This window comes from Culex quinquefasciatus, chromosome 3, assembly GCF_015732765.1.
Source record: "Culex quinquefasciatus strain JHB chromosome 3, VPISU_Cqui_1.0_pri_paternal, whole genome shotgun sequence".
NCBI classification, from domain to species: domain Eukaryota; kingdom Metazoa; phylum Arthropoda; class Insecta; order Diptera; family Culicidae; genus Culex; species Culex quinquefasciatus.
In genome coordinates, this window is record NC_051863.1 from 197,311,353 (window position 1) to 197,334,511 (window position 23,159).

The 23,159-nt window shown below is 38.0% G+C and overlaps 1 protein-coding gene across 1 annotated transcript in view; it reads left to right on the forward strand.

The window, feature by feature from the left end:
• LOC6031136 (potassium channel subfamily T member 2) overlaps positions 1-23,159 on the forward strand; it is a 260,134-nt gene that overhangs the window by 207,577 nt on the left and 29,398 nt on the right. Inside the window, 12 exon segments of the mRNA XM_038264861.1 lie at positions 975-1,173; positions 1,419-1,493; positions 1,905-1,988; positions 2,842-2,936; positions 4,118-4,301; positions 4,607-4,870; positions 8,750-8,928; positions 9,060-9,200; positions 12,899-13,048; positions 13,109-13,308; positions 16,961-17,194; positions 17,264-17,417. Coding sequence (XP_038120789.1) covers positions 975-1,173; positions 1,419-1,493; positions 1,905-1,988; positions 2,842-2,936; positions 4,118-4,301; positions 4,607-4,870; positions 8,750-8,928; positions 9,060-9,200; positions 12,899-13,048; positions 13,109-13,308; positions 16,961-17,194; positions 17,264-17,417 — 1,959 coding nt within the window.

Sequence of the window (23,159 nt, forward strand, 5' to 3'; positions counted from 1 at the left end):
AACTTTGTGTCCCGATTTGCCCCCACTTCCCGTTGACCTAGAGTGCTCATATTTTGGCCAGATGCTAGTTTTATATGTACAAACAACCCCTGAAAATTTCAGGCAGATTGGTGAGGTCGATGCGAGATGGGTATGCTTTGCTCGTGGACTCGCTCTTCAGTACTAATCGATATCTAATCAATACTTTATCAACACTAATCCTTTACAATTACTATCTTAACAAACAACATACAGCAAAAGAGCAACATCGGGAATCCTGTTATGATAAATTTTAAAGACTCTGTTTAACCTATAATCGCCTGATTGACCTTTTTCGCAGAACCGAGCCGAAAATCCCCACACTCCACCGTGTTTATCGATTGTTCCGGCTAATCCCTAATGCATCACCCCCGTCAGAGAGTTAATCCCTCACAAGTCGTCCACATCCTTCACTGAAAAACGCAGTCTGACCCAATTACACAAACCTACAGTTACGTTCCCTTTTTCTCTCACTCTAAAACTTCAACCGGGTCCGAGTTAGTGCTGGAAAAGGCTGCTCCATTATTCATGTGATGTTTTGCCAGTGGCTTTTGACCCTGACGGAAGGCGGCGGCCACTTCACAGTCGGACCTTCGTTTTCATTAATTGAACCTCCGGACCTCGCTCGGACTGGTCTCGGCTGGCCAAAAGCGGAAACAGGGAATGCATATTTCATCAGCTGCTTTCGTAGACCTGGGGTAGAAGCCGTATAGTTGGTTGTGTTATCTCGTTTGGCTCAAAACTTTGCCTGTTTCGTTTCGTAACCGGAAGGGCTTCAGATTACCTCCCTGGTAGGAGTAAGTTGGAAGTTTTGTTCTGGGTGCAAAGCAGGCCTCGAGCGAGAATTCACTGAACTGAACACTACTGATTGCATGGCTTGCTTGGGAGGCAATCGATTTGGGTTTGCACGGTGTGGTTGAAGGTTATGATTTTAATTCTACAAAATTGTTTATTAGCTACGGCTGCAAGGTGTCAAACAAAACAGAGTTCCTGGACTCGGCCAAACTGACGGAGGAGGAGTTCCAGGAGAATCCGATCATCAACTGGGACGCGATCCTGTGGGTGAACCGGTCCACGGAGCTGTGGGCGGTGCAGCTCGTCCTGGCGCTCGTTTCGCTCACGGAAGCGCTGCTGATTGCCTACCTCGGGTACAAGGTGAGTTCCCGTTTTGGGGTGTTCTGCAAAAGTCAATTACAGATCCGTGAGTCCGTCGGGCATTCGCCGGGAAACTTTTTCAGACTGCTCGGTAAATTGGAAAATCGAAACGACCGAAACAGTCGGAGAGTTAATTAATTTGCTGGAATTTGCCCTCCGGGAAGTTTGGGGCATTGATTTTTCAATAAAGGAAATCTATAAACTGAGTATTTCTAATTGGGAATAAATTTCCAATCTCGTTTCAGGGCAATATATGGCAGCAGATTTTATCATTTCATTTTATTTTGGAACTTGTTACAACGATACCGTTCACAATTACGGTAAGCATCTCTCGTGTGTGTGTGTGTGTGTGTGTGTGTGTGTCACCTTAGTCTGTCTATCCCGCCCCAATTCCATCTTCATCTCCGGAGCAGTAATCGTTTAATCCCTGCAAACCCTTTTCCCAAACCGGCCACTTGATCACGACATTGTCCTCTCGGATTTTCATTGGACAAACAGAGCAGTAAGAAACCTCGGAGAAAATCAACAAAAGTCTCTTTTACGAGTGCTTTTCCCTTTTTTCCCCCAATGGTTCCTTTTTGCACCACCCAGATGTCGTGACTGTTGATTGTACAATTATGAATTACGAATTAATGAAGTGTGTATGTTTTTGTTCTGTTTCGCCATCAACCCACCAAAAATAACATCATTGTGGACGGAATCAACCCACCGGACCCGGACCAACCGCACAGATTTTATGGCCTCCGTTCAGGAACTTGTTCATTCCAGTGTTTCTCAACTGCTGGCTCGCAAAACGTTCCTTGGAAAATATGTTTGTAAGTATAGAGGGCGCACTGTAGCACAAAGTTGCTTCGAACAAAACCTGATCAAAGCAACCCAGCGTAACAACAACCCTAGCAGAAATGAATATTCTTTGTTCTCGTCCGTGGCTTGCCCGGTAAGGCTTCTGGGCCACCACATCGTAGTAGCCCATGGCATGCTGTGCAGACAACACAGCCCAGTACCCTTAACGCGATAATGGCTTCATATTGGTGGCTCTCCGGTGCCATTCTTCTGATTACGGTCCATTCGGTTTTATTTGATCGTTTCGTATCAGATTTTTATAGTCACCGCTCACTTTTGTGGTGGTATTTTTCGAGGGTTTTCCCATGATTTTATTATAAAGGGGTGACAGGGGTGGGGCGAGTGGAAAAGTGCAGCCAGAATTGGTTCGTCGTTGGCTTTTTTTTTCGCTGACGAGCGTTTGATACCTTAAGAGGGCAAGATTAGTTGATTTGGATGGTCGTATGAATATTTAGTTTAATATGGAACACATTTTACTGGGAAGTAATCGAATAAATCCATTTCTAATCGACGTTTTACGATTACGACCCAAAAGGGTCCTGAGTAGTTAACAATACAAATTTCCTACGGAAGATTTCCTAAAAGATTCCCAAAGCTTTTATTTTTTTGGTTCGATACCCTTAAGCAACTAAACCTGTCTGGGAAAATGAACCAAGAATTTGATAAGTCAAATTTATAAAGCAACTTGTGTTTTTTTGCTCAGTAAAAAAACAGTTGTATGTATTTAAAAAAAAACCAAGCTCAAGCTTATAGTTTTAAAAACAACAAAACAAAACGGTTTATGCAATCAATTGAACTTTTTTTTTCTTTTCCAACTACCCACAGAATGACCTGCACCGGGCGATGCAAAAGTCCCAGTCTGCCCTGTCCCAGCAGCTGACAATCCTGTCGGCGACCCTACTGTGCTTAGTCTTCACAAGGTAATTATTTTTAGTTTTCGTTGTATATATGTAATCGAGGTGAAACAGGCTAGTGAGACCTGTAGGTGTGGTGGCGGGTATTTAATATTTTTATTTTTTTGTTTAAAGTTTGCCCCATTCATCGTATCTTGTCATTAGACAAGGGTGAGATTTGGTTTTATTTTGTAGTAAACAAAACTTTTAATTGAAAATTTTAATTTATGATTTTTTTTATGTAATAAATATATAAAATTATGCATCCAAATCTAAAAACAAAACCAAAAATACAAAATTTTCATTATTACCCAGCCCAGAAACAAAACTGTCAGAAGCATAATTGAAAAACTCTCATCCTGTCGTCGCCGGATGTGCTGAAGTTTCCTCTTCCTGGTTTAATGACACGTTGTCGTCGTCGTCGTCGTCGTCACAGACACGGCTGAAATAATGTAAACATTGCACAACCCAGGCAGACGACATTTGCCGTGGGTTGAAACGGAGAGACAGTTTGGTATAGTTACTCCAGGTTCATAGAACTGTGCACTGATTAACAACATAATCCCGGACTCGAGGACGTAACTAAATCGATAATTTTGCAGCGCGGCTTGAGCATCGTTGTACTGCAGTGGTATTTTGAACATAATTGTCTAAAAATACTTCAAACAGAATAGTTTAGTTTTAAATAGCTAATAGATCAATTTGTGTCAAGAGCTCTTTAGGTTGAAGTCCTCTTGCTGCAGAGAATGCACCCCCTTAAGGTCATACCTTTTATATGCATCAGGCAATTTTACAGCAAATTTATTCAAATTTCCCACCACTTTTATGCAAATTCCCTTTTGTTTCGGTCCCATCTCCCATCGGGTTCTGAAATAATAGAATAATCTCCGTATAGAAACATGGTTTCTTCTGTGCTCGGAGCTCAACCATAATCAATTTATGGTGCCATTCTCTTGCCAGCCAGCAGTCTCAGCAGGCTGTGCTGGGTTCACTCGCAAGAAGCACGTATCATTTTCAGATGAATAACCCAATTTTGGTGGGGGCACCAACCGCATCGCCTACTGCCACTTAAAGTGATTACACTCAGGTGCAGAATGGGGAAAAATTGGATAAAAATATTTTTTTTTAGCATCAGAGTGTAATCAAACTCGTCACTCTAAATAACCCTGCGTCTCCTTTAATTTTTATTTTTCTTCGTCCTTTTCCAGCGTCTGCGGCATTCAGCACTTCCAGCGGGCCGGCCACCGGCACCTGAACCTGTTCCAGAGCACCTACTACGTGGTGGTGACGTTCTCGACCGTCGGCTACGGTGACTTTGTGCCGGACATTTGGCCCTCGCAGCTCTACATGGTGATCATGATCTGCGTGGCGCTGATTGTGCTACCGACTCAGGTGAGACCAGAGTTATTGAATTTAATTTAAAGCTAAAATATGCATTTTAAATGGCCCCTCCATAAAATTTAATTGTGCCAGCCATTCTGGCCATTCCATTATCAAATTTGCGCCCTGAAAGCAAATTTCGCCAACTGTATGGAACGTTAAAAGTTCTCCCCCTTGTCCACTTTCACCCCCCGAAAAAAAAACGGCAAGACAAATAGACGATACATGCGAAAAATAATTAAATAAAAGCCCCCTTCGGGGACCTCCCCGTGCCGTGCCTAGCTTTTTCAATAAAATGTCTCCCATTTTTTCCCCAGTTTGAACAGCTGGCCTTCACGTGGATGGAGCGGCAGAAGCTCGGCGGCAGCTACTCGTCCCACCGGGCCCAGAGCGAGAAGCACGTGGTCGTGTGCTCGACGACGCTTCACGCGGACACCATCATGGACTTCCTGAACGAGTTCTACGCCCATCCGCTGCTGCAGGACTACTACGTGGTGCTGCTGAGCCCGATGGAGCTGGACACGACGATGCGGATGATACTGCAGGTGCCGATCTGGGCCCAACGTGTCATCTACATTCAGGTAAGGAGCGAAACGAAAAGACTCTTGACGAGAGAGCACCAGCTGATGGATGTAATTCAATTAAGGGCACTCGATATTATGTTCATTGCAGTGCAAGGAGAAATTAAAAGCTCAGATTGCATTGAGAGAAAATTTCAACGAGGTGTTGTCTACTGTTTTTTGGGGTTTGATTTTATTGTTGAAAAGAACTTCATTCCAAAATTAAAACCTATTTTTGCTATATCGCTGTAAAAATACTAACTTTTCTTGCCATTCTATAGTGAAAATAACAGTACTAATACTGTTGAGGGATGAATATTCAACATTTTAGCACTTGTATCGAAAAGCAATTCATTTCAATGCTATTTTGGAGTTTAAAACTTATCTTGATGGCATATAACATTCAAGCGGGTTAACGAACGTTTCACTTAATAAAAATCAAATTCAAAAGTTCTGGCGTTTTTTTAAAGGTCCATTAAACCAAATTATCATTTTTTGCTTTTTGGGTGCTTTTTAATACCCCTGACTCAAGGCGGTTTCAAAAACACACAAAAAGCATAAACTGGAATTTCCAGTCTGGAAATTTGGTTTATTGGATCTTTTATTAAAAAAAAAGCTCCAGAATTGTTTCTGGTATTGCAATACGATGTAATTTTTCATAACTTGACTCGGCAAACCTTGTCGGATAGATGAACGACTTTTTTTCGATCTATAAGAAACGCCTTTAAATGATTAATCTTAATTTCTTTCGACTGAAATATGAGATGAGATTTTCAAAGAACACATTGCGTATTCCTCTAACTTATGACTAAGTTTGTATTTGATGAATTCTCCTAAGAATGAGCTCTTTTGCCAATTAGGCTTTTGTAATTTGAGATGAAGCAGCCCTGAACCACACTACTATCCATACAAAAAGGCTTTTAAAATATTCAACAATACAGCAATTCCCCACGAAAACAGCATGGAAAAAACAAAAGTGCTCGGATCGGGCTCAATTTTTTTCGAAGGGTTCCCTGGCCGAAATAATAAAACCCGTATTTTTTTTTGTTTGGCCATTAGGGTGACCTACACCGTGTTAGGGTGGTCTGAAAAATGGCAATTTTCGTCGATTTTCGCAAAAACCACTTTTTTCGAAAAATCATAACTCCTCGCCCTTTTAACCGATTTCAATTGTCTAATACGGAAATGAAAGGTGATAAGTTAGCCTTTCAAAGAAAAATAATTAGAAGTTTCAAAAATCTAGCCAAACATATGAAAAGGGCGTATGAAACTTTAAAATGCCGTTTTGACGGTGTCTGGACCAACGAGCCTATTTCTGGAAATATTTTCATCGGATTCCACGGAAATTTTTACGTAACATATTGAAAAATGGGAGGAGTTCATTAACAGGATTCCGAGATATGATTTTTTGAAAATAAAATCCGTGCTTTTCGACGCACCGCGCGCAAAAACCGGAAAATGACGAAATCGGCATTGAAACAACTTTTTTCACTAAAACTGCGTTTACTATGAAATTTCAGCGATGACCTATACATGTTTGGGTACCAAAATTTTCGTAATTGAAAGACGCAACTTTTTTTAGCCAGACATGTCAAAACGGCGCTTTTCATATGTTTGGCTAGATTTTCAAAACTTCTAATTATTTTTTCCTTGCAAGGCCAACTTATCACCTTTCATTTAAGTTTGAGACAATTGAAATCGATTAAAATGGCGAGGAGTTATGAAAGTGGTTTTTGCGAAAATCGACGAAAATGGAAATTTTTCAGACCACCCTAACACGGTGTAGGTCACCGTAATGGCCAAACAAAAAAATACGGGTCTAATTGTTTCGAGCAGGTAACCCCCAGAAAAATTTTGAACCCGATCCGAGAACTTTTGTTGTTTTCATGCTGTTTTCGTGGGAAATTGCTGAATGAATTTATGTGTTCTTTGTCTCCGACAAAGTTGTAAATAGTTACACTCTAAAAAATCTGTTTCACACAAAATATTGAAACGTGCAAGGTCTTTTAACCAACTTGGAAAATCTCATTTTAGGATAACTTTTTGATCACAAAATTGGCACAATTTGCGTTATGGAACAAGTTCGTCAAAATTTATTTGGCAAAAAATCATATCTTTTGAAAAACATGGAAAAATTCGATAAACTTAGATTTTATTTTAAGATGTAAAATCAAATAAACAATAAAAAATTCTTCACATAAAGTTACATATCATTTTACATTTTAATGTTATAAACTCTTCAAATTAAAAAATTTATAATTTCTCATAAATTTGCTTGAATGACATTGAAAATTGGACAAAAAACGGAATCGACGTAACACCTTATAATGTGGCCCTCTTAAACCTTGCGGTTTCGTCAACGGTTCCACAGGTGTGTATCGTTCTTTTTGCGACAAGACTCCGCCTCCCGGGTCTCCTATGTGGGAAAGTATGGCACGGGGAGAGGGCACCGAATACTTATATTTACACTTAGAATTTTTGCGTCCGCCTCGGGATTCGAACCAGCGACCTCTGGATTATGAGTCCAGTGCGCGGTCCGATTGATCCACACAGGCAGAAAATTGGACAAGTGGTTGCTTCTGAAAGAAAAGCATACCTACAGGAAAAATGAACTTTTTTTTATTTGTCATCAAATAGAGTCTATTTTTTAAATCACGATAACTCAGTGAACGATTTAAAAATTTATATAAATTTTTATTAAAAATTCAATTTTGCATCTAAAAATAAATTCATCAAAATTATGTTTTTTTTTCAAAAAACTAAATTTGTTTGTGTGATTGATCAAAACATGTGGTCATAGAAATAGTATATATAAAAAATTTCATATAGTTTATCTAAATAAACAAAATCTAAATTTTCCTTAAAACCTAATCCTTAAGAGAATTGCCGCTTAATGACATTAAAATTTGCGTTTGTCGAAAAAGTAGAATTGTGAAGAAAAGCTTTTAAAAAGAATGTATTCAAATCATGATGAGCCGATTTCGAGAAAAAAATATTTTTATTCGGCTGAAACTGTTTTGAAGGGGCTACCTTATGCCCAAAGAAGGTATTTTGCATTATTCGTTTCGAAATGATTTCATCAGCAAAGAGTTATGATGGGGACAATTTAGAAAAAAAAATTTACACTCTACAAAAAGTTTAGTCGCTGTTTGAATTAACCTTTTTCAATAACAACAAAATCTCAAGAATCATATTTTTTTATTTTGATGTGTGTAAGAGAACCAAAGCTTTTACTTTTTGAATCCCTAAGAAAAATGTGGACGGATTATGTTTGATTTTTTGGAAAAATAATGATGTTCAAAACATTTTTTTTTGAAACAGAAAATATTTTTCAAAAGTCAAATTAAATATTCAGTTGAAATTCGTGTATGTCCTTCCTCAAACCAACAAGCTGAGAAAATTCACTACAGTTTTCATAAATATAAAAAAAATGTTTCTGGAAATTTCTCTTTCCGTGTAAAAAAGTTAAAAGAAAAAGGATTTTTTCCAGAGTTTAACCACATACTCTATCTGTGGTTTAACTTTTGTATGAATTCTCCATCTCAGATTTAAATTTATACCATTTTTTTGGTTAACTGTCTATTTTATGTTTTCATTCAACTCAAATAAGAAAGGGCATGAGACGTGGAGTTCCTTTTTAAACCAAAACAAAATAGCTGAAATTCTTTGAATCTTGACCGACTTTCAATTATAGTCATCACCATCTCAGAGCTAAATTAAAATCCTGTCGAAGTTCCTTAAATTCTTCAACATCAAATATCGCTATAATTTCCGCTCCTGCTTCCTGCCACTCAAAAAAAAATGTCTAATTTTAGCCGTACCTAATTGTGTTAAAAATTCCGATCTATTTTTTCTATTTCCGCTTCCTTCCTTTCTCTCTTGCACACACACACACACCAGGGCTCCTGCCTGAAGGACGGTGACCTGGCCCGGGCCCGGATGGCGGAGGCGGAAGCGTGCTTCATCCTGGCGGCACGCAACTACGCGGACAAAACGGCCGCCGACGAGCACACGATCCTGCGCTCCTGGGCGGTCAAGGACTTTGCCCCGAACATCCCCCAGTACGTGCAGATCTTCCGGTGAGTGGCGTGGGCGACCTTTATAATTTATATTTTTTTATTAATGTCTTTTTATCACTTTAAGCAAACATGTTTTTTTTTTGTGGTTGATTAGTAACATTTTTGACGTGATTCGTGTGTTTCCCTACCAGGCCCGAGAACAAGCTGCACGTCAAATTTGCCGAGCACGTTGTCTGCGAGGACGAGTTCAAATACGCGTTGTTAGCGAACAACTGCACGTGTCCCGGGGCGAGTACGCTGGTGACGCTCCTGCTGCACACGTCAAGGGGACAGTAAGTATCCCATCCATCAACCACACTGAGGGGGGACGACACGGGGATATTTTTGCAACTACAAACAAAAACAACAAAAAACTGCTGACGAGATATGACAACGATGAGGTAATCTCTTCTGGGCTGTAGCGAGGAGTTGTCACCCCCTTGGGAAGCAGGTGTTGTTACGGCACACTTCACAGGGCTCTCTGGTTTTGTCTGTGGTAATGAAACAAGCCAAGATGTTGTCACAATTGTTGGTTCAAGAAGGCCATGGAAATCTTGCGGTGGTTGGATTCTATTTTAAGCATCCAAGCAATCCACTACAGATGTTTGGAGTTCTAAATATAATTGAACATGATGTAACTCTTGGCTTGTTTTGTCTCACCTCTACGAGTAAAGTTGACATGGATGACATTGCGATTTATTTTATTCTTTTTTGTTCGTTAAATAAACAAATATTGTTTAATCTTTATTGATTTATTTGGCAACACTGTCAGCCGTCATTTCCACCAGCAACGCAACAGTTTTCGAATGATTCTGCCTCACTGCCAGTCGCAACGCCGTCGATCGCACATCGCAGTTGGCACCGCTTTTGAGCAAAACTCTAACCATGGACGCGTAACCCATCCACGCGGCCAACATTAGCGGCGTCGTGCCGGTGTCACGCGTTGTGGCATCAACTGTGGCACCGGCCTCCACCAGCATGACAACCATTTCCACTCTTGCACTCTGTACGGCAAAGTGCAGTGGCGTCATACCTTGGGGGATTGTGCAAGCGTTCAGGTTGGCACCATTGTTCAGCAGCAACTTTGCCACGGATTTATGACCGAACCGTGTTGCCAGCATGAGCGGGGTCATGTTGTCGTTTTTCGTGGCGGCATCAACTGTGGCACTATTCGAAAGAAGAACTTTCACAACTTCCAAGTGTCCAACCTGGGCTGCTGAATGCAGCGCCGTCGAGTCGTCGAATTGGGCACGAGCATTGACGTTTGCGTTATTCTCCAGTAGAAACTGCACAATTTCTGTAAATCCTTTGACGGCCGCTATCATTAGGGGGGTTCTACCGCGGCACGTTGAATCAACTGTGGCACCTTGCTTTAGGAGAACTTCTATTGAATCGAGATCACCAGCTTGGGTAGCGTTGTGCAGTGATATTTCTAGTTCTGACATTTCCGCATCTGAACCACATTTCTGTAAAGAATAATTAATTATTTTCAGTTCCTAACTTTATTACAATAAAATATTTCACAAAATGTTCATTCAAACTTGGGTTTTTGTTTTAGTTTACACTCACCTCATGATAATGGCTGAAGAAACATAAAAGATTAAAAAAAAAAGTTACCGCAGTCCCACGGAAAATTAAATACGTTTACCTATTTTATGATTACAATAGTATGATTTTTATAGGTAGTGAAACAGAAATATTTTGAGAATGGTGCATAATGCATAACTGATTTTAAATTCGCTGGATTTTGTCGTTTAATTCCGTATTTTGAGAAACTTTTGTACTTCAAATAACCTTTAACTTTTCTTGATTCATGGTGTTTTACTCCTCCATTATTTTGTATTTTTATATTTATTTATCATTTATTAATTTTTGAATTTTCAGGATTGTAATATAAGCGCAAATATTTTCCAAAGCTTGAAAATCAATCAAAAAATGTAAATCGCAATGTTACTTATTTTCATATGAAATTTTAAAATTTGACAAATAATAATTGTTAAACAGCAAGGCAACTGTAAAATGCATTTCAAAACACTTTTTTCATTCAAATTTTGAAATCTTGACTTGACATTTAAATCTATATGTTTTTATAGTTTTGGTTTCATGCAGGAAACAATTGTTTTGAGCCTCTGAAAATACCAGTCTTGTTTTTATAATTTCAAAACGTTAAACGGGCAGAATGAATATTGAACCAATAGTTAGAGTTATATTTAGTTGAAAAATGACGAGATTACTCACTTTTCTCAAAATAAACCTGTATCTTAGCAACTTTCAGCCCAATTAGCCTTCTTTAGATTTTTAAAAAATGATTTTTACAGTTTTTCTGAATTATTTTTGCACAGGTTCTTTTTTTCATGTACGAAAAAAAAATATTTAAAAATGTCATATAAACATAAGAAACCCGCTGGCCACCATAAGACCTTAAAATAAAAAAATCTCTAGAAAAATAAATAATTAAAAATGCCAGTAACATTAAATCAGTGCACTAAACTAAAAAGTTAAGTAATTTTCAATTCTCGGGTGAGTTTTCAAAAAGCCGTAAGAGCCACCGTGGCCTCTGGCACTTATTTTCGTTTTTCTCCAAAATGAAGCAAAATTTCATTTATTTTTAGTTCGAGGCACTTGAAGGACGTGTAGATGAACAATCTCAAACATTTTTGATATTAGTTTTAGGTAAGTTGGTCAAATACCGATGCAAAAAGGACTTTGTTTACCAATGGCTCTTACGGCTTTTTGAAAACTAATCCGAGAATTGCAAATTTGATTCTGCAATTAGATAAAACAAAAAAAGCCATTGAATGATTGAAAATCAACTGTAGAGGTGTTCAATCAATTTTAAAACTCTTTTTTCATTGAGATGTTAACTCGATACAAGCTATGAGTCAACAAGGCTTGTAATTTCAATATTTTTCATTTCTTTTCTTTTTTTTCAATATATCCTCCTTCCCAAACCAACGTTAAGATTAGAATCAAAGGACATAAACTTTAAAAAATATTTGCAGCGGCCCAATCATAAACAAAATATTTTTTTTAAGAAAAAAAAACAAATTTGATCATTTTCAGGTATTGCTATCAATTTAAATAATATGATTTAAAATGATTTGAAAAAAAAAAACTAAATTTGGATTTCCCGCAAAAAAAAATATTACATTGTTTTCCACAGTGACTTCGTCATATTTAGAATTTGATTACAAAGAACGATCATTTCAAATCAAAAATGAAATATTTGAATAAAATTTTTGAAGTATTTGAAACCCGTACTTAAAAATTGTTGTGTTATAATCATTTTTTTTAAATAATTTAAACGAATTTTTAGCAAATCGTCAGTTGTGTGCTATCTTGTGACAACGACCATTTAGTACTATTTGAGAAAATCGATGTTTAAAGTTTGATGATAAATATTTTCAAAACTATGAATGATAGAGCCAAACTTTTTGAAGCAATCGGTTCGTATACCCTCGCTTAACAAACGCTCCAAGCGATTTGGTTACACCATTTAAAAGATACAGTTAAATATGTAAACAAAAATCTGAAAAGCACGTGTCACAAGTGTGTTTCGAAAGTAAAATTGTGCTACGTGTCACAAGTGTGCACAGAATTTCCATACAAACTAAAATAGGCTTAAATAAACAGTTTAACCGACTTAATCAATATATTTTCAAAAACAAAAGATTGCATTGCCTTTCGAAAGTGTATATCAACATAAATTTGGAAAAAACAAGACAAATTTTCCACATTTTCCGACAACATGTATGACGTGTCAGAAGTGTGCACGATCATTTTGATGATAAATTTGTTTTTGTCGCAAGTGTGTATTGCGATATCCGGGAAACGGAAGCGAGTTCCCAAAATCGGATTAAATCATCTTGTAGTGTTTGTTAAGTATATAAAAACGTCATCATTAACTCATTTTCGACCAAAATGGTCTATGTCACAAGATAGCACACAGCAGATGAAATTTAAAACAATCTTTCATTTAATTTCTCCACAGAGAGGGCCAACAGTCGGCGGAGGAGTGGCACCGGCTGTACGGCAAGTGTTCCGGAAACGAGATCTACCACATCGTACTCGGCGACAGCCGGTTCTTCGGCGAGTACGAGGGAAAGAGCTTCACGTACGCCAGCTTTCATTCGCACCGAAAGTGAGTTGACTTTGAAACTGTTTGCGATCGATTCTAATAATGTCGTCTGGCAAAATTCAGGTACGGCGTTGCCTTAGTTGGTGTTCGGCCGGCCGAGTTACCAGAGTTTTACGAGGAGACGATTCTGCTGAATCCGGGCCCTCGACATATCATGAAAAAGGACGACACCTGCTACTACATGAGCATCACCAAGGAGGAAAACTCGGCCTTTGTGGTGAACCAAAATCAAACCCAAAGTCCCGACCAACCTCCGAAAGAGAGTAAGTTTGCAACCCTTTCCACCCTCAAATGTCCGACCCTCCCTCCCATTAGGATGTGATCCACGTGGCCTTGCAAGGACGTTTTTATCCCCACCCCTTGAACGCTGCTCTGTTTTTACATGTTCGGGTGTGTTGTTCCTTTGTTGTTCTGTGAGCGCGCGAACGAAAAGAATAAGAAACCCGTGTCCCGTTTTGCCCCATTTAACCCCACCCTTCTCCGCCCGTTCATGGTGCCGCTACTGCTATGAAGATGTTGTTTTATATTCACACACAAGAAACCAACCACCCTCACCACCTCAACAAACAAAAAAAATGTGTCCAAATATTCATGATGTATCGAGAAAAATGAGGCGAGGAAAAAACACCCACACGAAACAAACACAAAATTCACCCTTTTCCACCGCAGCGTGTAACATATTTTCTGCTTTCGATGTAAGTTTTCCGTTTTTCCGCCCAGAACATGATGTTGAGTGTTGCTTTTTTGTGCCGATCATGGGAAAGCATTCTTTTTCTGTATATTTACTCTTGAAGCCATTTTTTGCACATTTAAAATTGGAAACGATCAACTTGAATCAGCATTTTTTTAAACATTTCGAATATTATAACTTTAAATCAAATCCGACCATCAAAGCAAACATTCACGAACTTTCGAAAAACTCTTCTTTTTTCTCTACCATCCCGTCATTCAGTAACATCAAACAACAATAACAACAACGACAACCATTCGCCGATGGCCCCGGTGCCATCGGTTTGCGTGCGCGTGCCTCACAGTCCGAGCCTCGGCTCGCTCAACTCCGACAGTCCCGGGTCCCCGCGGGCCACCGGTAAACCCCCCCCGCGAACTTTGTCCTGGACAGTGGTAGTACCGATCTGGCAACACTGGCCGTGCGTGAGTGCCATTTTGCCCCCCCTCCTCCCATTTGATTCCGCTTATTTGGAATTTTGTCCTCTTTTGAATATTTTTTCATAAGATTTTCGATTTCACGAAAATTGCATGTGGCGTTCGAATACCTCTTGCGAGCCTCTTCAAACACTGTCTCCTTTTCTATTTCTCTCTATTTCTAAATAGCTGAAGCGAATTTTCTTACAATAATTTATACTTCCAAACTAATTAATTCAGTTTAATCTTTTTAACTTCCTCAACATTTCAAAGTCAGTTTGACCGCTTGACCCTACCTTCCCCGTCCATTTCAAAAATCAGACTCGCTGATTAAATTCATTGCAATAGTCTTGGCCTACTGTGGCAGTAAAAACAAGCACAGAAGCTTTGCTGATCGATCCACCCACCTGGACGACGACACACTCCCCAGGCCTACTACGATAATCTTGAAAATGTCCCCAAGCAAAATAGTAGTTGATAGAAATCACCACCACGTGATCACCTGCATTCATTAAAATAGTATCACACAAAAATACACAAGTACAGTCAAACTCATGCACACTTAACCCCTTTAGTAGCCTACTTTGAAGATTTTAGAATAGAAATTCAACTTTTTAGAAGTTTCGCATGTTAGTTCGAGATCAAAAGTACAAATGTCGTAGCCTACTCTGTTAATCCAAAATCCGTACGTTCAACCGTTGTTGATCTCCCCCCCAACCCCTTAGTGTTTGTTAACAGTTGATTGAACCCACCAAATTGGTAGACTTAACGAGTGTGTATTTTTTTAATTTTCAATCAAACTCCACAATCACACACAAACACTCACCAACCTCAATTAATTTTAACCCATATCTCGACGACAGCAAAAAAACAATCAGTGTGGTGGCGGGAAAAATCAGTTCATTGATTTTTTTTTTTTTGTTTTAACAAGCGGTCCAAGCATTGATTATTTCGCAATTTATTATTCCATTTTCATTTGTCTGTTGCTGTTTATTGGAAGTGGTTATGATTGGAGGATTTTTGAGTTGAATCATTTCCTGTTGAGTGATAAACACTGGATAATCGTTGAAAAGCTGTTGTGACAGGAATGGAAATGATGGAATTTTGTTCTTCAAACATTTTAAAATTATCTTTTAAAAATAGGGAAGATTTCCAGAGAAAAATACGTAAATACAAAAATACAAAAATACAAAAATACAAAAATACAAAAATACAAAAATACAAAAATACAAAAATACAAAAATACAAAAATACAAAAATACAAAAATACAAAAATACAAAAATACAAAAATACAAAAATACAAAAATACAAAAATACAAAAATACAAAATACAAAAATACAAAAATACAAAAATACAAAAATACAAAAATACAAAAATACAAAATACAAAATACAAAAATACAAAATACAAAATACAAAAATACAAAAATACAAAAATACAAAAATACAAAAATACAAAAATACAAAAATACAAAAATACAAAACAAAAATACAAAAATACAAAAATACAAAATACAAAATACAAAATACAAAAATACAAAATACAAAATTCAAAAATACAAAATATACAAAATACAAAAATACAAAAATACAAAAATACAAAAATACAAAATACAAAAATACAAAAATACAAAAATACAAAAATACAAAAATATAAAAATACAAAAATACAAAAATACAAAATACAAAAATACAAAATACAAAAATACAAAATACAAAAATACAAAAATACAAAAATACAAAAATACAAAATACAAAATACAAAATACAAAATACAAAAATACAAAAATACAAAAATACAAAAATACAAAAATACAAAAATACAAAAATACAAAAATACAAAAATACAAAAATACAAAAATACAAAAATACAAAAATACAAAAATACAAAAATACAAAAATACAAAAATACAAAAATACAAAAATACAAAAATACAAAAATACAAAAATACAAAAATACAAAAATTCAAAAATACAAAAATACTTGGTATCACTATTTTGTTTCATAACTGCGGTTTCAACCCTATTTAAAAAATTTAGCAATTTTGCAGTATATCAATAAACAGATTTTTTGTTTGTTCAACAGAACACAAAGCAATTGGCATCCATGACTTCATCAGAATAGGGTGGAATTATTTATTTTATTTGCACCGGCATATGTCACTCTCGAGGTTCCTGTTTCGGTAGCCCATAGCTGTCGACTGTCCAAGCTGACTTAATTATCATTTTGACCACACTCGTTGAGTACTGCGTGGCTGGCCAACGCAAATATTGACAATTATGTCGAGAGTGACCGCCATCAAACCAGCATTCCACCCCCTCTTGATTAAATTGCAATCGTGGGAGGGGGTTGTGAAGAAACAATTGTGGGTTTTATCGGTGTATGTGTGTGTGCGTTGTACATTCATAAATAAATAGATGCTATCGACTTTGACGCCGTCAAGCACGAACTATTTGAATAATTGATTGAAACGAGAACACTTGTCATTACTAGGACAATTAGTTTACGTGGGAAATTCCAGAGATATCTATATTCGAAACAGGTTGTTAATTGTAAAGAAAAATAATTTAATTGCTTTCGTCACCTCACTTTTTGTCACTTTGCTGTCGATTCTCTCACCAGTTTCAATATAAAAATGTTTCACAGCACCTCAAACTTAACAAATTACACAAAACCTTACGCTCATAATTGAGACCAACCCAAATTACCCAAATAAATACCATGCAAACCACTCTAACCGCACGCTCAACCCGTCTTCCCTAATCTTCAGCGACCTACGCCGAGAGTGGGCTCCTGACCACGTCCAACGCCAACACCATCACCGTATCGGACTCGAAGCAAAACCTCAAGGAGGCCCTCCCCGGCACGACGCCGGCCACCCCGGCCTCGGTCACGACCCAGTCTTCGCTGGGACCGCCGGCCATCACCACGGCGAACCACCTGGAGATCCCGTCCAACAACAACCCGAACCTGCTCAGCCCGGACGTCCTGAACCAGCGACGGGGTAAGTAGCGGCAGTAGACCATGCAAATCGCCGGCAAGCAAAGATGATTGATCTCGGTCTGTTCGGTAGGGAGTCGGAGACCGTCGATCCTGCCCGTGCCGGACATGTTCACGTCTTCGTCGTTCAGCATATCCGGCGAGGACGGCATCGACGGCGAGGACAACGAGAGCGACGACGAGTTGGACGATGACGTTCCGTGGAGGGCGCCCTCGGAGAAGATCGCGTGAGTATTTGGGGGCAGGGGTTGTTAGGTTACGGAATGGGGATAGGTACTAATCGGTGATGGGGGATCACTAAAGCATTTTCGCAAGTTGGTTGAGGTTATGGGTGATGATGAGGATTATCAATAACATTTCAAACCTAATAACACTGACCTACAAAAAATGCTAAAAATGACTGCCGAGGCAGGTCCCCAGAAACAAATGCACTTTGATTTTTTCTAAACATATTCAGATATGGAGGATTAGGGTGATTCGTCACTGTTGTATACAACTAAAAGTTGCATGCAATATATGCCTGAAGCTTTTTTATTCTGTGTTCATTTCAAAGCTAAATTCCACAAGAAATTTTCGAAGGAATTTCATTGTTGAATTATTCAATACTTTCATTAGGCTATTTTGTCATTGAGCAGCGGTCTTGGACAAAAGGAGGCTGCGTGACAATTCTGGGAAGTATAATCTCTCACCTTGCCTAAAGCTCCCTTGCGGGAAGGGCAGCTTAGCTCAACCGATGTTTCTTGTGCAAACAGTTCGCCAATTTAGGTTGGATTAGAAAATTAAGCTGTTTGTTGAACTTGCCTGAACCAACTTCTTCCTCCCTCGTCGTCTCGTACAGAGCAGATTGTTGATTGTTTCATCTAAAATTTAATGGGCTTCTAGCCTGGTTTGACCTTTCCCCGCTGGGCTGACGACACCGAGAGCCTGTGTTTGTCGTCATCACACTCAGCAATAATAAATCAACCCTTGAGGGGACGGAACCCATATCCGGAAGTTCACTTGATATCAAGTGGACTCATTCGTCTCAATAATTCAATTATTATCCTGCACCACACTGCATCATTAGCTGAGCGGTCTCTACGAGGATTTTCCGCCCCAAGAGGAGAACCGGCTTATCTGTACATCCATTTGTTTTAGCTGCAGCCCCTACTCAGCGTACTAACAGGAACAGAGTCTGCATCTCATGAGACATCCCGTATATTCTATAAATAAACGTTTCTGGTGGTACAACAGCTTGGAGTGACTTTCGAAACAGCAGGTCGGAGCTAAAATGGGTGCACAAAGTCACCCCGCGTAACGATACCGCAACATGAGTGTGCTCGTAACCCATAATAGAAGTGATGGGACGGTCGTCTTGAACTTATCTGAACAATCAGCTCTCAGCTCTGGCAGAGTGTTCCGGACGCGTCGTCATCTCAGGCACAATTCCCCTTCAAACCCGACCCGAAGTGATGGGGCCTTGTCAAACTTTCAGGACGTCACGCCGGGAATTCTCCAGTGAGTGTGTGGCCTGGCTGCAGATGACGTACGACGATGGTGCAAAGTGCAATTTCTGTATGGCTCCCAGGAAGACAAGAGAAGTGCTCTCCTGGTTTTCCAAGTTTTGTCTCACAGTTATCAGATCGTAGCGATATGGTTCAGGGCCAAGGGGATGGCTTTTGTTTTATTTTATCAATTAAGTGAAATGCTCACGATAATAGTGTCGACCCTCTGTGCGTCCTGGGGCCAATATGCGACGTATATCTTCCCTTGCATGAACTCTTCTCTAACGAGCGTTACGTTGGGACGTTGAAGGTGGTGCTTCAAAATTTCTAATGAGGATAAAATAACATTCTTCGAATATTCAAGTCTTCCTGCCGAATTTTAACCTGAGCAATTCCTAGAATAGACAATTTGTTGGAAATTTAATTTTGTATTTTATGATTTGAATTTGGAAATCTTGAATCTTTAGTTTGCCCAACCAAGACTCCATACAAATTTTGCCAAAGTTCAAATTTTAAATTGTAAATTACTCAAAAAACATTGCAAAAAGCTTATTTGTTTATTATTTGGTTTTGATTGTTTTTGATTTGTTTTAAATAAACACTTTTGATTTTTTAATTTTTTTCTTTTTTTTCTTTTTCTTTTTCTTTGGAAATTTGAACCAACAGTAAATCCATAAATAATAATATATATGGCAAATTGTTGATAATACCATAACTGTAATGATGCACTTTGAATACTTTTTTTGAGTCCCTCAAAACTTATAAAAAAAATTCTGAAATAAAAAAAATACAAAGTTTCCACTGAAAAAAAAAAATACAAAATTGAAAATCTCAAAAAAATGCAAAATTACAGTGAATTACACAAATTTCCTATAAAATTTTTCCTTCTTAGAAGTGCCTTAAGATTTGGGAAATATTTTAAAATCATGTTCAGTAGCAAACTTTCAAGGGAAACTAAAATGTAGGCGATTTCACTAAAAACCGTGACACTACACTGCTCTGAAGCTTTTTTTGTTAACATTAACGGAATTTTTCATTCATTTTTCAAAATTTTCTAAGAGGTGCTGAACACTTTTCTAAATCTAATTCCTATATCATAAATAAAAACTCAAATATCCCAAGTAACATTTTAAAACCGACTAGCCATCACCTAGTTTTATTGAGGTTTTATGGTAGCATCTTGATTGCTTAATAGTTTTATTTGGGCATTCACCGCAACCAAAAAGCAAGAGCTAACAAGGTTTTATGCCTCGGACATAAAACTTGGTGAAAATAAAAGCCGACTAGATTTCAATAAGATTTTATAAAAGTTTTAATAAAGGCTTGAAAACCAGATGGCAATGCCATGCCAAACGGTTTTATCACATGCTTCATTAAGTTGTAGCTGTCAAGTGCCATTAGGCATGCAGAAAGCTCACTTAAAACCATAAGCTCCTAAAAGAGCATTTAACGCAGCCAAATAGCAATGCTTAAATGTGGCGCTAAACGCGTGGTCTGATTAAATAAGATTGACCGCCATTTTGGCAGAAAAAAATTGAAAAAGCATAAATTTGATTAAAATTCGATAAAAACACACAGTTATGATTAATTTCTGACATCGTTAGCATAGGCAAAGAAGTTCAAAAATTATTAAAACTTTTTTTTTGCGAAAAAAGCGAATAAAAAAAGTGTCATTAAAAACTTTATTGCAGAAGAAATATTTTTGAAGAAGTGAGTTGATGTTTTTGGCCCTATCTCCCCCACATTTATCGATAAAATTTCAACCGCAGCTAAAGTTGAGCCACCAATTGCGAGGAATAAGCTTTACAATTATGTTAATTACCTCCAATATCCATCCATCATAGTGGGTCTCGTGGCGCAGGGGTAGCGGCTTCGGCTGCCGATCCCGATGATGCTATGAGACGCGGGTTCGATTCCCGCCTTATCCACTGAGCTTCTATCGGATGGTGAAGTAAAACGTCGGTCCCGGTTTCTCCTGTCTCGTCAGAGGCGCTGGAGCAGAAATCCCACGTTAGAGGAAGGCCATGCCCCGGGGGGCGTAGTGCCAATAGTTTCATCCATCATATCATCATCGCAATTTTTAACAACCATCTCCATTATTCCATTTGGCAAGACGAAGGCTTATTTTTTGCCATAATAAAATCTGTTTGCCATAAGACGCATGAAAATGTATGAAATGTCATTTCATTTTATCAAGGTTTTAAGGAGGTTGTTAGGATTCAGCTGTAAAGCCTTGAACTCCTATGAAGGTTATATAAATAGGCCGTAACAACCTTTTGCGGAGGTCCTTTTGGGTTTTAAGTGGTTCTGGGGATTTGGTTACGACTAAGTGGTTTTAATGTTACTTTTGGCTGATAGATTTTACAGCGGTTTTGACAGCTTTGATAAAGCCTAAAATGTTACTTGGGATGAGGGTTTAACCATCAATGGAAAAATCAACAGTATCACAGAGTAAAGACTGTCGACAAGTCGATTTGAACTATTTGGAGTCACTGTACACTAGCCTGTCCCATTTTGAGGTCATGTCGAGGAATTTCAGGTGCTCACTTCTTAAATGATAGATTATGATGTTAGGAACAATGTTTTCTTAGACAAGAAAAAATAATAAAATACTTTCTCGCACCCCCTAGTCAATTTACTAAAAAAAGTCACTTTTTTGAACAAATTTTCTAAAATCGCTTGGAATCAATACAAAAACTGCTTCGATCAGGTGTGTATTATCTTCAAACGATAGGTTTTGTCCATAGATTAAGATGCACTATCAATATTGGACCAAAATTTAAGTTTTTGAACTCTCCCAGGCGGATTTGTGTCGAAAAAATCGCATTTTTTCGAAACTTTTTTCAGAAATGTTCATTTATTTTAGGGTAGCCTATTTTTCCCAGTAAAACCAATACATGCAGCTTGTAGGAAATTTCATGGCGAACATTTTTCCCTCTGAGAAAATCCAATTTTGACACTCCAGAGCCGAGATATTTGAGTTTTAGTGAGGAAAAAAGTGCCAATTTTCAAAATTTCTCAAAATTCAGAAGCAAGGCCTACTAATTTCACGATGTAGCAAGCATATGTCTCAAAGGTCAGGGTATGCTTTTTTATAGTAATTTTGGCGGCTGAATCCGAATCTGAAATCAAATTTCGTGTAAACAGTGATGTTTTGGAGCTACACCCTTTTGGAATGTTATTTGCGTGTTTAAGAGGCAGTTTTGTAAATATTGCTCGGTTTGTTCTAGAGGTCGTATCGAGGTGCTCCGATTTGGATGAAACTTTCAGCGTTTGTTTGTCTATACATGAGATGAACTCATGCGAAATATGAGCCCTCGACGACAAAGAGGGGTAAAACGGGCATTGAAGTTTGAGATCCAAAAACATAAAAAATCTTAAAATTGCTCGCATTTTAGTAAAACTTCATCATTTCAAAACACTCTTAGATGCATTCGAAAGGTCTTTAGAAGCACTTCAAAATGAGCCATAGACATCCAGGATTAGTTTAACTTTTTCTCATAGCTTTTGCAAATTACTGTTAAAAATTGATTTTTTTAAAACCTCAATATCTTTTTGCAACAGCCTCCAACACCCATACTCTTTTAGTTCAAAAGTTAGGGAATTTCATGGACTATAATCCTACGGTAATAACTTTTTGGCCAATCGCAGTTTTTCTCATAGTTTTTCGATTTTTCTATAACAAACATTTTACAACGTTAGTTATTGTCCCTACAGCATCCATAGCGGCACTTTTAGTCTCAATTTTGTCATATTCGAAATCCTTGGAAACTTCAAACTTCAATGCCCGTTTTACCCCACTTCCTTCATCTCATCTCATCTCATCCAAATCGGAGCACCTCGATACGACCTCTAGAACAAACCGAGTAATATTTACAAAAACTGCCTCTTAAACACGCAAATAACATTCCAAAAGGGTGTAGCTCCAAAACATCACTGTTTACACGAAATTTGATTTCAGGTTTGGATTCAGCCGCCAAAATTACTATAAAAAAGCATACCTTGACCTTTGAGACATATGCTTGCTACATCGTGTAATTAGTAGCCCTTGCTTCTGAATTCTGAGAAATTTTGAAAATTGGCACTTTTTTCCTCACTAAAACTCAAATATCTCGGCTCTGGAGTGTCGAAATTGCATTTTCTCAGAGGGAAAATGTTCGCCATGAAATTTCCTACAAGCTGCATGTATTGGTTTTACTGGGAAAAAGGCTACACTAAATTAAATGAACATTTCTGAAAAAGTTTCGAAAAATGCGATTTTTTCGACACAAATCCGCCTGGGAGAGTCCAAAACTTAAATTTTGGTCCAATATTGATAGTGCATCTTAATCTATGGACAAAACCTATCGTTTGAAGATAATACACACCTGATCGAAACAGTTTTGTATTGATTCCAAGCGATTTTAGAAAATTTGTTCAAAAAGTGACTTTTTCAGTAAATCGACTAGGGGTGCGAGAAAGTATTTTATTATTTTTTCTTGTCTA